This window comes from Talpa occidentalis, unplaced genomic scaffold, assembly GCF_014898055.3.
Source record: "Talpa occidentalis isolate TD23 unplaced genomic scaffold, MPIMG_talOcc4v2.1 talOcc4.11, whole genome shotgun sequence".
Lineage (NCBI taxonomy): Eukaryota > Metazoa > Chordata > Mammalia > Eulipotyphla > Talpidae > Talpa > Talpa occidentalis.
Window position 1 is genome coordinate 64,204,720 of NW_023601104.1, and position 15,615 is coordinate 64,220,334.

Below are 15,615 nucleotides of genomic sequence, written 5' to 3' on the forward strand. Positions count from 1 at the left end.
AGTCTTAATTTCAGAGTTTTATTATATTGCACTAAAGGAACAGCAGGATGGTTATACAATGTTCTCTCTCACTCAGTTTTGAAAATCTAAAGTACTTGCAAATTCTTAAGAATACCTTTACCACCAGATCAGAACAATAAGTATAATAACCAATATCTTAATAAGTAATGTCTTACAAATTAAAACACATTTAAAATAGCTTTAAATGCATTCTTCACAATTCAGCATATATTTTTATACCATGTTCACTTATGCTTAAGAATTAAAGCAAGTATGTTACTCTGATTGAAATATGGGAAATCTCTCATTCATGCAATATACAGGGATAATATTCAAGTCAAAGGGGAAAAAATCCCACTTTTCTTATTTTTGTAAATGTATCCATATATAATCATCTACATGATAGAAGAGGAAAGCCATGAAGTTTCCCACAGGTCAGATATATATTTTCAGTTCATCAGAAGCACCTGATATCTACAGCTAATTTATAATTAGATGGCATTTCAAAAAACCAAAATAAGCCCTACTAGTTCCTATAAACAAAAGCTTCCAATGGACTAAGGACAGTCAATAATTAATGCAATCATTCAAGGGATTATGGCTGTTCCTTAAGGAGTGCAAGTTCAAACCTGTCAACATCAGAGGTAATCATTTTATATTAATTTATACGTAATTCCATTTAAATTCTTTATCTGAGTATAACATATGAAAACAGTCTTTCCACAAGCAAAAATGTGGAAACATTTAAAAAATAAGGAGTCATTTTTTAAAGTAACTGATCAGATTCCATAGGCTACTCTTGGAAACAGGATCTTGCTGGATAGAATCCCTTCATTTGGTGGCGTTTTGCATGCACTTAACTGGACCAATTCTTCAGTGTGTTGTTCTAAGAGCTCACCAAAACATAGATCATGCTGAAAAGAAGAAAAAGACTGTTAATTCCAACATTCCCAATTATAAAAACCAAGAGCACCAAAAAATTGAGTCTACTTTATTTTGTGATATTACTCCATCACAGAAAAGGCCAGTGACAAGTTCAAAGTATGATTTTAAATTTGCACTTACAGGCTTCTGCCGAAGGTAGGGTTTGGCTCAGTGCATGTGTTGTAGTTGCCCCCTATTTCCCTTCCAATTTTAGCAAGTGGAACAGCACAGCTGAAAGCTTTATGGGGGAATCAGAGCTCAGAAATGAAACAGCCACTGCTCTGTTGTGTCTAATAATAGGAGGGAGGATCTCAGGAGGGCTCACGTCATGCTAGGCTCTTATGTTTTTTTATATACATGACCTCACTGGATACTCCAAGCAATCCTAAGAGGTAGGTACCATTATTATCACTATTTTAAGGATCAGAATAATTAAGGAACTTTCCCATTACAGAAAGGTCCTAGGCCATAGCAGCAAGGCTAAATAAGAGTACAAATGAGCAAAATAAAAAACCAAGATGATAACCATTTGATTTAGGTTGCCTGGGCAACTCTGTAAGAATGATGTAGGGAAGGCATGATTCAAAAGCATCTCCCTCTGAATGGAAATACAAAACAATGAGGTGGGCTAACTCTAGAGACACTTAAAAAAAAACAAATGAAGGTCCTGTGTCACCATGTCCTGTGTCACCATTTACCACAACTGCACATCTCCAATTCTGTCATGTATTCAAGTCATATATTTTTCTTTCTTTTATTAACAAATGTTTACAGTATCTACTATACCGATACTGCTTCAGACATGCTACCAAATCTTAAAAAAATGAAAATAAGCAGGAAATTAGAATTTCACTTTTCAGAACTAATCACTGTCTTTGTTTCCTATATGAGCAACACCTGTAGGTGCACTAATGAATACTCAGTATCGAAACTGTAACTTCTAAAAACATAAAAATACCTTCACCCATTTCTAGAATCAAATGTGTATACTATAAAGAAAAACATGAATACAAGCCTATCATGTAATACTTAGCAAGTTTTCCAGTAATGAAAAGAGAATGGAAACTTAATTATTGTAACCATTTCATCTTGTACAGCTAATTTTATTAATATTTTAAAAATATGGTGGAAACCCTCTCCAGTTGAATATGTTACAATAGAAGGTGAGAAAAGTATATTTGTACAGCTTGAAGAGAAATTTTAATTCCACACCTGAGAATGTCCTTTTCACTTTTTAATAAGCAGCCACTTTAACTACATCTATAGTTTACTTAGAATAGTGGTTCACAGGACCAATTCTGTCATCTGTCCCAGGGCATCTGGCAACGTCCAGAAACATTTTTGGTTATTAAACCTGGGGAAGGGGGTGCTACTGGCAACTAGTGGTTAGAGGCCAGCAACTTGGTACACATCCCACAATGCACAGCACAGCTCCCCACAACAAAGAACTATGAGTACAAAATGTCAACAGTGCCCAGATTGAGTCTGACCTGGAGGAGTAATGATAAGTGTATCATGGCTTATATAAAGGCAGAGAAATCAGTAATTGCACCATCCTGTAAGATTGAACAGATCAACAGATTGTAACAATCTTACACCATATTGTAAGCCTGCATTCAGATCAAGCCAGTCAGAGAAAAAAGGGCAGAGCGGAAAGTTTATGAAGAATGATATAAAAAAAAAAGTAAACACAATCTTAAGACAGACACTGAAGCCAAGCAAAACATTTCTGCAAACTCACCCAGCATTATCCTCCCAATGATGATAACCATAATCTCTCTTTGCCATGGAGAATGAGGATTGTCCTTGACTGCCCGGATGTGCCTGATAACTTCAGAAGCAGCATCCCTGACCAAATCCCTGACCAAATACTATCTCTGACTGCACGCCAATTGGCTGTTTACCAAGCACTCGAGTATTCACAGTCAACGAGTGAGAATGTGCACTCTGCCATCACCAGTTACACACTCAAGACACTGAATCATTCAAGTGGATTTTAAGATGTTAAGACCACAATGCCTGCAAACATTTTTGGCAGCAAAGTGAAACCATATTTTCAAATTATTTTTAAAGCTTACCCATATAGGTAGTAAAAAAATGCTAGAAGATAAAAAGCTAATTTGCACCATCCTTCCTTCTGACAATATGCTAGAATATCTGCGTTCATGATGGTCGTAGGGTCATAGAGTCCTGGTCCACTCATCACGGGTCTACTCATATACCTGTAATAAATGCAGTGCATTAGCATTCAGAAAAAGGAGCAAACCTGCAGGACAGAAAGGAGGGTTTTGCTATTTGCTAGGAGAGATGGTCTACTTAGGGAAGTAGTTTTAGTTCTAGGTGGGGTTATTTCCTTTTGCCATCTTAATTGTAAAGCTAGAGCCCTAATGAGCAGAACAGGAAAGCCAAAGAAGTTACATCTGGCTTCCTTGACACTATGAGAAACCCAAGAAAAAAGGAATCACTGTGAAAAGGTAATAAGATTTTTGTCTTTTATTTTGACACAATTTTATACTTATAGAAAAGGTACAAGAACACATCACATTTACCACACTTGATTCACCCTTCTCTTTCTCTAAATATGCGTACTTTTTTTCCAGAACCATGTTAGAATCAGTTACAGACATAATGCACTTTGTTCTTAAGTACTTCACTATATATAATGTATATACTTCATTAAAATTGAGGGCAATGAGATTTTGATATACACATTTAAAACAAAACACTAATTCTATATAACTTTTAGAAGTTATGAAATATGAACATCTTTTATAAACAACCAAATTTAAAGTCATAAAGTAAATATGAAGAAACAAGTTAGACATACACTGTATATTTTTTTAAAGTTAATATCAACTTTATTTACACAATTTATTTACAAGAAGCTGCATGCAGATCAGATAATTTGATGAGTTGTGACATACATAACTGGGAAACCACCAACACATAATAGATAGAATTCTGTCATTGCCAAAAGTTTTGTTGTTCCCACAGGTAGTTCATTTCTCCCTCTTCTCTTGGCCCCAGAAAACCACTAATACATTTTCCCCCCTCATTATTAATTTACATTTTTAAGGGTTTTTAAAAATACTTTTTTTTAAAGATTTATTTATTTATGCATACAAGAGCTGGGGTACAGGCCAGAGATGTGGGGGGATGGGGTGAGAGGATCCACCAGAGACAGATGTGGGAACAGAACAGGCAGATTGACTGAAATACACTGCTGAGGGGAGCAGCAGGCGAAACAGGAGAGATCAGCCTCACCATGTGGGTTTCTCCCTGGCCGGCCGGGGATCGAACTCGTGCTGCAGAGGCTGCGGATTGCTTCATAGTGCGGTGCTTAATCACTTGCACCACCAGGGAGGCCCCCATTTTTAAGGTTTTTATATAAATGGAATAATACAATACTACTCTCTAATTTCTTTCACTCAGCATATTAATTGTGAGATCATCTATGTTTTATATTAATCTGTCCCTTTTTAACACTGAATTATTTTTTCTATTACTTTTTATTCATTTGTTGTGTATTTGGTTTCATTTCCACTTTTGAACTGTGAATAAGGTGTTATGAAATCCTTGCATAAGTCTTCATAAAGTCTTAGGACTGGAATAGCTACACTCTACAGGGCGAGGGGATGGGAAGTATTTTTAACATTCTAAGAAATCACCAAATAGTTTTCTAACTGGCCATTAGATTTACACTCTCAGTGTAAGAGTCAGTTGCCTTTACATCCTGTCAGCACTTGGTAATGTCAGTCTTTTTAATTTTAGCTATTCTAACATGTACATATCGATGCAAATTTCAAAGGCAGGCAATATGAATCTAAGTTAACAGAGGTCAGTGGCTCTCATTAAGAGTTGTGGAGGTAATGGACTGGGATAGGACACAAGGGAATCTTTGCCTGGAAGCAGCTGAAACTGCTGGATATCATGATCGGGGGGTGGTTTCACACAAGTGTCTACTTAGGCACAGACTCAATGAGCTGTGTGTTTCATTCCTGCACACATTACTGCAAGTCACACCACTTTTTAAAAAAACAACCCTTTAATGAATAATAAAATAGCTCCATAAGAGATAATTAAGTTTCTTGTTCACTGACATGATTTTTAAAAATAAATACCAACTAATTTTCAGTTTTAATTTTAACTAGCATATAAGATAACCATATCAACTGTAGTATAATTAAAATTTAATTAGAAAAAAGTATTAAAAGTATATTTAAATATTACCTCCAAATATGATATGCCAAGAGGGGCATATTGAGACCCAGTGTGAGCCACTCTGCTGCACAAAGAAACATGACACAGAAGAAAGCATGGATGAGGTACTCTGGAAGTACAAGCTGGAAGAAAAACACGAGCCAGTTATCAAAATGCCTTGGTATTACGTCAACTGCTAATTTGGAAAGTAGGTGGCAACCAAGTTTTCATAATGACAATCACTGTCTTTTTAGAATTAGAGATAAAAGAAACTACTGAGTTTTATCTCCATGTTCATTAACTTTTCACCAAAAGCTGGACAAGCAAACTGACCATAGGCTATAGCTCACACTACAAAATAGAACTTAAAATTTAAAACTAAGATTAAGTAATAGTTTAAATTATACAAAGTTACCACCCAGAAGGTTCACATAGTTCTTGCTAAACACTCAAAATACTTTTTTCCCACCATTCAACAATGATAAAAATACAAAAACGAGGTATTCAATCACATGCAACATGATATTAAAAACCCACAAAAATAAAATTTCCCTTTATAAGTTTACCCGCTATTGATTTTAAGCCTTTAACAGAAACCAGGAATGCTACATATATAATAATTAGCAAACCACATCACATTACCACAAGAGTAATTTTTTGATGAGAAGCCAACAGCCAATAATCTGAGCACAGTTGGTAGGGGCAAAAACACTAATATGCATAGATGCAAACGATTGCTTTCTGCAATGTAGGAGGGAAAAGACTGAGTCCTAAATCATAGAAATGGAATCTCCATTTTTACATGTCTTTCTGTTCCTTTAAGCCTGATTTCCAATGAAATGCTACAGACACAGCAGGCTAGTAGGAACTCAGACCTCCAAAAACAGTCAATATTTTGATGATATTTCATGAGGAAAATTATTCAAGGAAATGCTTTTTACAAAATGACCAAGAGCCAGAGCTTTATTTTAAATTACCTTTCTCATTCTAGAGAGTTCGGCCTAATGATTTTGTTAAATAAAAATACAAGAATCTTTCCTTGTAAGTTTTAACCAAAGAACTTGCTACAAAGTCACAGCTGCAAATCTATTTCTCAGATGTCTGTATCATATCAAATTAAAACTATATGTATTTAGCATCATAAAATCATCTTTGAAGAGAAACTATAGCTGTAGAAATAATGTAATTATACTATATATTCAAGCCCATTTTCAAATGCTCCCAAATAAGTATTTCCAATTTAAAGATATAGAGTGATGTTTTTAATAAATACTATTTTAAATGAAATACCATTTAAGTCAATAATCTACACCACTAACCAGATATTTAATATAAACTTAAGCACTATAGTAAATAGCAAAATATAAACTCTGTATATGTATATAAACTTGTACATAACAAGAACCTTTAAGTCAGAATTTATTAAGACCAAGCTGAAACATCTACAGTCTCTAAACAAGAAAATGTCTGCAGGAAATCTGAAACTCAATGACTAACAACCAGGAAAGAATGCATCTTATTAAAAGTTCCACTAAAGTTGCCATTGATAATATTCATTTAAAATATATGATTCCCTTTAAAATATAGTAAACCCATTTCAGTTCTCTAAAAGTCAACTGATATCTAACAACATAAATTATCACCCAAGTTTTAATGTTACACTTACAGACTGAGGTATGGGGAGAGAGTCATCTTGATAGCATGAGCCTAATGCTCTTAAACAATATTTAGTAAGAGTGAAATAATCAGCAACTCTACCAGCTCTAATACAAAATAAATGCCAAACCCCTCCTCTCTCCTCAAAAAAAAAAAAAAAAAAAAAAACTTTTATTATCCATCTCTCAAAAACCAGTCCTCATTCTTTAAAGTAGAAATTTCCTAAGTGGCACAAAAAATATTTCATTTAGGAACCAATGTTTATACAAAAACTAGTATCCAGAAAAAATACCTCATGCAAATATGGCTGAAATAATAATATTTAAACATGCACATAGTATTCTCCAGTTAAGGTTCACATTTAAGAAAATAATATTTGTCTTCCCCCATACTTTGGCAGAATTGTCAAAACAAATTTTAAATAGGGAAAACTGTCAGATGCACAGCTATTAAGCCAATTATCGGCACCCTATCCATAACGCAACTTCTGTATAAAAACTTCCTTCTAACATATTGCAGCATTAGGATATCCTAGGCACTTATCTTTTCTAAGTGAGAATTTCTTTCCATCAAGAAAAACCAGAAATCACAAGTTACACGTTAAATAGAAATTACTCTTAAATCTGTAGTAAATTAGGAAAATAAAAGAACTTGATCTTAAAAACTGGCTGGCTGGGTTCAAATTCTGGCTTGACCTAAGCTACGTGACTTTGAATAAAGTGCTTTAACCTCACTAACCCTCAGTTTGCTCTCCTATCCATGAGAACAACAATACACCTATCTCTGAGGACTGTCAAGAGAACTGAATGAAAAAACCCAGGTAAAGAGTTTAACATGGAGCCTGGCACCCAGGAAACTCCTCATCTGATGTCAACGAGTGTTAACCTCATCCACTGAATTATATGAGAAGCCAAAAGAGACAGAAACACTATTAATAAGTAGCTGCCAAAAGAAGACATTCCTGTGGTTTCTTGGTATTAATTAGTTTAAACTTATATTTTACAGTGAACACTATCTTCCAATGAAAAGGCAAATTCAGCTTATATTTGTTTCATAAGAGAGAAACAGCTAATAAGTTAACACTTTTAAAGGTTCCTACAGTCAAATCTTACTGTATCAGTTCTTTAAAAACAAACTAGAAATCTATTCCACCACTCATATTTATCTAAGAAACAATGATAAAGCAACAAACTAACTCTATAGACCCTTTTCTACATAAATCCCTGCAGCATGCTAATGCATTATCACTTTATACAAAATTATTTTTAAAGAAGAATTATTATATCCTATTTCTTGAATATTTACCCACAGCTGGTTTTTGGTTTTTTTTTTTGGCAACCTTTCAGTTTCTAACCAATCAACAAGCTAAAAGATAATCTTCCTAAATGACTGAACAAAATGAAGTTAAACATATATTTTAAAAAACCCTAAATACAATGGAGCCACATTACAACTAAATCCTTCACAGCTCAGAACTTCCAAAAAGACAGGTCTGTTTTAGAAATTTAAAGTGAATAGTTATTAGAAATAACTATGTAGATAAGTTGCATACAAATTTCTATCTACAAAATTCTGGCAGCATGAGTTCAAGTATTATAGCATTATTGTAATATTTCAGTCTAAGAGAGCTATCCACATAAAAAGCCCTGAATAAACATCAACTGAAAGAATAAATTAATTCCAGAACAGGCATAATCAAAGATAAAATCAGATATGAACAAAAACCACTTGCATACTATCTCACAGTTAAGTCACAACACTGTAATAATCTCATCAGCTATTAAATTCATTTTATGTTAACCAACTTTCAAACACTGCACCAAATAATTTAATATAGAAGTGCCCATGGCTATGACATTTTTTAGAAATGCATAAGCATTTAACAGCTTTCCCTACTTGACTGGGCCAGCAAGCAAACATTTGCATAAAATATGAAATTTCACAAAATCATAAACCTCAACAGGCATATGAACAAGCACACTGAACAGAACATTACAAGAACAAATGCCCTAACCCTCCCCATAAAATGAATGTAGCATTAAAACATTAAACTAAAAAGCAGTACACACCTTTAATGCAATTTTGACTCTTTTAATCTTTTTGACCTTTTCAACTGTCTTTGGCCGACAATGTAAAAAGCAGATTGAAAGAATGTTAGTATGACAGCTGACAAGATCACCAGCAGATTAATAATAGTCAGAATAGTCAAGCATGATAGGAAAAAGAGCATTTTTAAAAAAATCCTGCCTACTTCATATAAACATATCATGCTACTGAGAATACTGGCCACTTTCAAATTATATCAAGTTAAAAGCAAAAAAATTGAAAAATCTAAAGCAAAATCCTATATTGTAACTTACAGGATTCAGGGTATTACACTGGTCTATAGGATTCTTGTAATCAGTCTTCAGCTCATCAAATGCTATAATCTAAAATAAAATTAAAACAGTTAGGACTTCTCACTTGAATAAGAGCAGAAAGAAATCAGTCCCATCACCAAACAATAATTGAATAAAGTAAACAAAAGCAAAACTATACCAACATTTCATGCACCAATTTACAGTGACCTAAAGATGTGCTAGGATCAGATTTACTATTACTAAAATGATCTGATATCATTGTGATACTTTCATTTCCAATTTTCAATACCTCTACTTCAAGTTATTTTTCTCTACCCTTTCCCCCACCCACAACTATTTACCCAAACTACTCTTGATCCCTAAAAACCCTGTCCCTATGCCAACTCCTCTCTGTAGGCTTCCCCACTTCCCTTGAGCAGTAAAAAAACTATGTACCTGTCTAACCTCCATATGCCACAGGGCTTTACAATGTTGCCAATATGGCACTTCTCACCCTGGAGCAGCATATTTATGTAAGACTTGTATCCCCTACTAGATTGTGTGCCCCTCAGGGTGAGTGTCTGTCATCATTTGTGCATTGTTCAGTTACAATGTTCAGTGAGAAACTAGAGAAGCACTCTCATTCTTGTTTGCATACCAAACAGGTATTTCAAAGCCCTGCTTGAATTTGGAAATGGCAAGAAATGGTCTTAGAACAGAGGAACATTAAGTCATTCTTAGGCCCTTCACATAGGTAGGGCAGCTTCTGCAAAGGACAGAAGGCTAGGTGGGGCCCAATTTAGCCCGTGCTCCTGCTGCCAAGCAAAGCACCCTGGCCGGGGACCCTCTACCCTTGAAAGCCAGGTTCTGCACCCCAGGGGCCATTATCCAGTTAGGAGAGAGGATTTTTCTACCACAAAAGACATCGTGCTCTAATTCACCCATAGGTGCCATACAGGCAAGAGCAGCCCTGCTCAGGGCCACCATGAAAGTGATCAATCTGACCTCCTTTTGGGACCTAGCCAGATTTCAAGTGTGTTATTTCATTCAGTCACCATGCTAAAGACTGAGCAAGGTAAGCCCAGGGAAAGCCCTGCTTTTCATGGTGCGATGACTGATAGTTACAAATGTGGTAAGTAAAGAAAGATCCCATGCACTTGAAATCCAAGGCAAGAATGTTTTGGCCGACACACTAGAGAAACATGGTTTTAACATTTAGGGTCACAAAACACAATTTCAAAGTCTAAATGTACTAAAAATCAAATCATGGGGATCTACCACTTCATGGTATCAACATACAGAGGTGTCCAAGTAAGAAGCTAGAGGTAACAAGTCTGAGGACGAGCTATTTTATTTGCTCCCACTGGTCAACTAGGGGACAGAGAATTTAACCCATGCTTCCTCTGGTGGGTTAAGAATAGTATCTGTATATGTGAGCCAGTGTTACTCAGTATTACTAGTCATCAATGGAGTTACATATTTCTAGCTTTTAGTGTACTGGTTTATTTCATGTTAAAGGAAAAATCTTCATAAAAAGATTTTCTTTAATATCTAGTATTTTATAAAGCTCACCAATCCACTCCTCCCCCCCCAAAAAAAAACCTCAAAATAAGAATAGAAAGTAAATAATTAAACATTCAAAATATAAATTCCATGAGTGCAAAGATTTTTTTGCTGTGTTCATTATTATATCTAAAATAGTGCCAGGCACTGAGTTAAATGTTCCATCAATATTTATCGAACGGTACAGAGGGAAGAAAAAAGAAGGAATAAATAGACTAAAGCATATAAAACAAGTATGCTAGGGCAGGGGAGGAAGAGGGATCAAAACAGGGGAGAGATGAACACAAGAGTCTATGGTGATGGTTCACAGGTGAATTGGTGGTGACAATTTTACAGGAGCTAAACCTAAAAGGAGAAAGCATACAAGCATACATTGTACAAAAATGAACAATGATGTAAAATATGTATGTAAATTTTTTAAGAAGTATGGAACTGACTAGAAGTCATTTTCCTTTGCTAATGATGGCTACAAAAATGTTAAAAACATAAATATGCAATCAGAGGATGCTAATTTCTGATCATCTATGGATATTATTTGTCAGTTATCTGACATAATCTGTGATATATTCCCAATGCATTTTAGTAACAGAGTTGACAGGGATCACAAATGCAGTAATTACTTGCCTATGAAAAGACCCAGTTTAACAGCAGAGTACAAAACATGTTTTAAAACTAACATTTTCTTCAGGTGATTTCAAGGGATCTTTTAATCTCATTAAATGGGTTTCTGTCTGAGCTAATAAGCTAGTTTTTTCAAAACCCTCTGAAAAGAGTCTTAAAGCAATGGTTTTTAAATCTTTTGCAGTGTTCATTTAGAAGATGTTCAAATTTTCCACAAAAATGTAAAAAACAATAAAACATTAATTCCTAAAGATACCAACCTACGCAATTCAGGACACCTTCAAATTTGATGCATGATTTTAGGGAATAATTTTAACATTTTTAGCTTTTAAACAAATCAACACTTCCAACTCTGCCAACTCTGTTCTCCACAGATCATCAATCACATGAATCAGGATTAAGCTGACAGATGTAACCATCAGCATAGGAAGCAACCTCCACAACAAGGAACAATGTCAACAGGATTTCTGAAATTTATACACAAAATCTCTAATGAGTCTTCTGACATACTTAAACCTAAGAAAATAAAATGAAAACTATATGGATTTTAAATTCTACAATAGACTTCACAATTATCCACTTCACCTGGACACCTCCATTTCAAAGCTGAAACTAAACTACCAATTTTATTTTTAAGTGCAATTCAGGTTTTCCTTAAGCCAAACACAATGTAATTCAAATCATAAAAAGGCAATCTCAAGCTTTCTTCTAAGAATGCTCATGATGCCAGAAAACAAAGAGCAATCCTCACACAGGAAGTGACTTAAATACAAATCTAAAGATGGAAGGGAACCACCCACTTCAGTTTCATCAGAGACTTTATGGGAGGGGGGACTAGTTTGCATCCCAAAATACCTTATTTATTGTTCTTCCACCAAACAGGAGCCCATAAAATGCTTCTTGAGTTCCTGGTTCCAGACAAGGATGTTCAGGGACAAGTGAACTTCTGATGCAATTAACACCTATATAAGCATTCCCCACCACACACCCAGTTGGATTCTAAAATAATTATAAACACAGTCTTTAGCAAAAGGGAATGGACTTGTGTTATGGCTCTTCTTTTGAGACTTTTTTTTGCACAAGACATTGCTTCTATTTAAATCTCTCTGCCCCCTACCCGTATGTTCCATGATAAATCCTTGTTATGGGTATGATGAAACCTGAATGAAATGTACATCAGAGTGAACATGACCAATCATTCCCTTAAGACCAATATCCAGAATGTACTAAAATATGGGGATGGCAGAAGCAAATATGAGATACACTGTTAATGAAGGAGTATTTCCAGAAGGCTCTCGATGTTTCTAATGCTGTGCTAGAGAAACAGGAATCCTTAAAACCCTTACAATCTCTTCCAGAACTACGTCATAGGTAACTTACTTGTTCCTTACAGGGATCAATGAGGAGTGCTTCTATCCTGCAGCATGATGTGAGTAAAAGGAAAAAAAAAAGCTGCCCTGGAGAATCTTAAGATTTCTGAGCATTTTCAAAGTCAAATTTAAAATACATCTACTACAACAAGCTACCCAGAATACGGAGGTGGTCAGGAAGATAAGTCTCTCGAGAAACTGGCAAAGATTTAAGGGGAAAGTTCGAAGATGGAGTCAACAAAGTAATCAATCTACATCAAAGTTCAGCAGGAAACAAGAATCAAAAGGGGGGGGGGAGAGGAGGAGAGGAGAGTCCACTTGAAGAGCCTCCAACAAGTAGAGTTGAAAATTCATCTAAAGAAGATTATGACTATCTCATTTTGGCTATAGTCCTGCAGACACCGAAAAGAAAGGCAATTTGTATTAAATAATAATTGGGAAAACGTCCTTCCCGCTCGGCACGCAGCATGCCCCTCTGCGCTCTGAGACCCCCCAGGGGGATGTGCGCTGGGACACCCTGGGGGGGTGTGCGCCAAGACACCCTCCAGGGGGATGTGCGCCTGGACAACCTCCAGGGGGATGTGCGCCAGGACACCCTCCAGGAGGATGTGCGCAGGAACGCCCCTCCGGGGGGATGTGCGCCGGGACACCCTCTAGGAGGATGTGCGCCGGGACGCCCTGGGGGGGGGGTGTGCGCGGGACACCCTCCAGGGGGATGTGCGCAGGAACGCCCCTCCGGGGGGATGTGCGCCGGGACACCCTCTAGGAGGATGTGCGCCGGGATGCCCTCTAGGAGGATGTGCACCGGGGACACCCTCCGGGGGACGTGGGCCGGGACGCCGTCCGGGGGGTGAGCGCGGGACACCCTCTAGGAGGATGTGCGCCGGGGACACCCTCCAGGGGGATGTGCGCCGGGACACCCTCTAGGAGGATGTGCGCCGGGACGCCGTCCGGGGGGGATGTGCGCCGGGACGCCGTCCGGGGGGGATGTGCGCCGGGACGCCCTCTAGGAGGATGTGCGGCGGCGGGCGGGGTGCGGAGCGGGCTGGGGGCCCCGCCAGCGGAGCGCAGTCCGCGGGGCGCGCCAGGACGGCGGCGGCCCCACCCAGCGGGGGAGGAGTGGCGGCGCGAGCGGCCTGCGCCGGGACCCGGCGGGTGCATCCATCCGGCCAGCGCACGCCTCGGCTCCCCGGGGCCCCGCAGCCCGCGCCCCGCGCACGGAGGCCGCGCAGACCCCCCGCCGCGCGGCCCGCGCCGCCCCGGCCCGTCCCCGGGACGCGGCCCTCCAGGGGGGCCGTCGCCGCCCCGACCGCGGGCCCGGGGCGAGAAGAAGCAGCACGGCCTCCTCGCCCTCCTTCCCCGGCCCCGGCTACTCACGTGCCAGATGGCGAAGAAGATGAGCGCGGCGGTGAGCAGCAGCGCCAGCATGTAGCAGAAGGCCGCGAACGTGAACGCCATGGCCGGGGAGGAGCGGGGAGCGGCGCCCGGGCCGGCGGAGAAAGGCGGCGCACGGCCCTCTGGGTAAAACCATTCACTTCCCCCGGCCACAGCCACGACCGCCGCCGCTGCCGCTGCCGCCGCCGCGGCGCCCCAGCTCCCAGCGCGCCTGCGCACTAGCTCGGGGGCGCGGGCGCCCTCTCGTGGCCGGCATGTGCGTTGCTCTGACTTTGTCTGCGCTGCTGATGGATTGATTTTTCCTTCCCTCCTGTTTGTCCTTACTGAAAGAGTGCTTCGTATGGCCCAGGTATTGGGCTTCCCCTTCGACATGCAAAAATGACTAAGGTAGTACTTGCAATGAGAGAACTTAGTATAGGGTCGGAAATAAACATTAAATAAATAAATCATTGCAGTGCTGTAACCCTGTTAGCGGATGTCTGTGCCATGTTAGTAAAGGTCAGAGAAGGGCACCCGTTTCGCACTGGAGCGTTCCTTAGGATTCTGCAGAAAATGTTTCCTAAACTGAGGCTTGCATGATGAATAGAAATTGTCCAGGCAAAAAGAAAGTAGAATCAGCAGTCCAGGAGGAGGATTCAGCATGAGCAAAGGCATAAAGATGAAAGGGGGGGAAAAAAAAACAGCTTAATGTCTTAAAGTGAAACTCCCAGCAGCTCTAAATTAGTAGAACATAGCCGGAGACAGTGCCGAGAGTTAGAAAGGGCTTCGCAAGGGCTCAGGTCAGAGAGGATCTTATTTATAAGCCTGGCTAAGGAGCTCTGACACCACGCCCCATAAGCTGTTTTTGCTCACTACATATAACTAGAAAGATTTTTTTTTTTACATTTCAATTCAGTGTAACATATAGACATTGAATTATAGAGAGAAGTACATCTAAACATGGAGACAAAGATACACAGATACAACTGGAAGAAAAGATTTCGCAAAACAAAACTAAAGATGTGTACTTTCCATTATTTTTTGCTTTTTTATTTTTAATGCTGGTTGCAACACAAAACTGATTCACCACCTACTATCTCATCACTGTTGCTGAAAGTGGAAATTATTGAAGGCTATTGAGTAAGAGAAGGACATGTTTAGATTTGTAGTAAAGATGGCTCACACAAGCAACTGGAGAGAGAATGGTTTAGAGGCAGAGTCTCTCCAGTGCTCCCCAGAATTTTATGCAGTGGTGGAAATTCTCTTCATCTGCTCTGTTCAGTGCAGCAGCCTTGGACACTGGCCATGTGACTAGTATCACTGAGGCTTGACCTTTAAAGTTTACATAATTTTAATTGATTAAAATTTAAATAGCCACACGTGGCTACTGACTATAGCATTAGACAGTCCAGTTCTATACCACCAGAATTATGTGACAGCTTTATGCAAATTACAAAGGTACACTCTCCAGAGTTCACACCAGAGCACAGAATATGTTAAAACATATTAACATAGCATAGGCTATGTTTTAGCCCCACTGACCTCCTTGACCAGCAATAAAAGCTGGG

At 38.8% G+C, this 15,615-nt stretch overlaps 1 protein-coding gene across 1 annotated transcript; it reads right to left on the reverse strand.

Moving 5' to 3' along the window:
- On the reverse strand, positions 1 to 14,227 carry CNIH1 (cornichon family AMPA receptor auxiliary protein 1). Its single transcript, XM_037503369.1, has 5 exons — positions 14,051 to 14,227; positions 9,141 to 9,209; positions 5,155 to 5,267; positions 3,003 to 3,146; positions 1 to 914 (listed from the first exon to the last, which is right to left on the reverse strand). The coding sequence occupies exons 1-5, from the start codon at positions 14,129 to 14,131 to the stop codon at positions 887 to 889; spliced, it is 435 nt and encodes a 144-aa protein (XP_037359266.1). The 5' UTR covers positions 14,132 to 14,227; the 3' UTR covers positions 1 to 886.
- Positions 14,228 to 15,615: the final 1,388 nt, after the last annotated feature.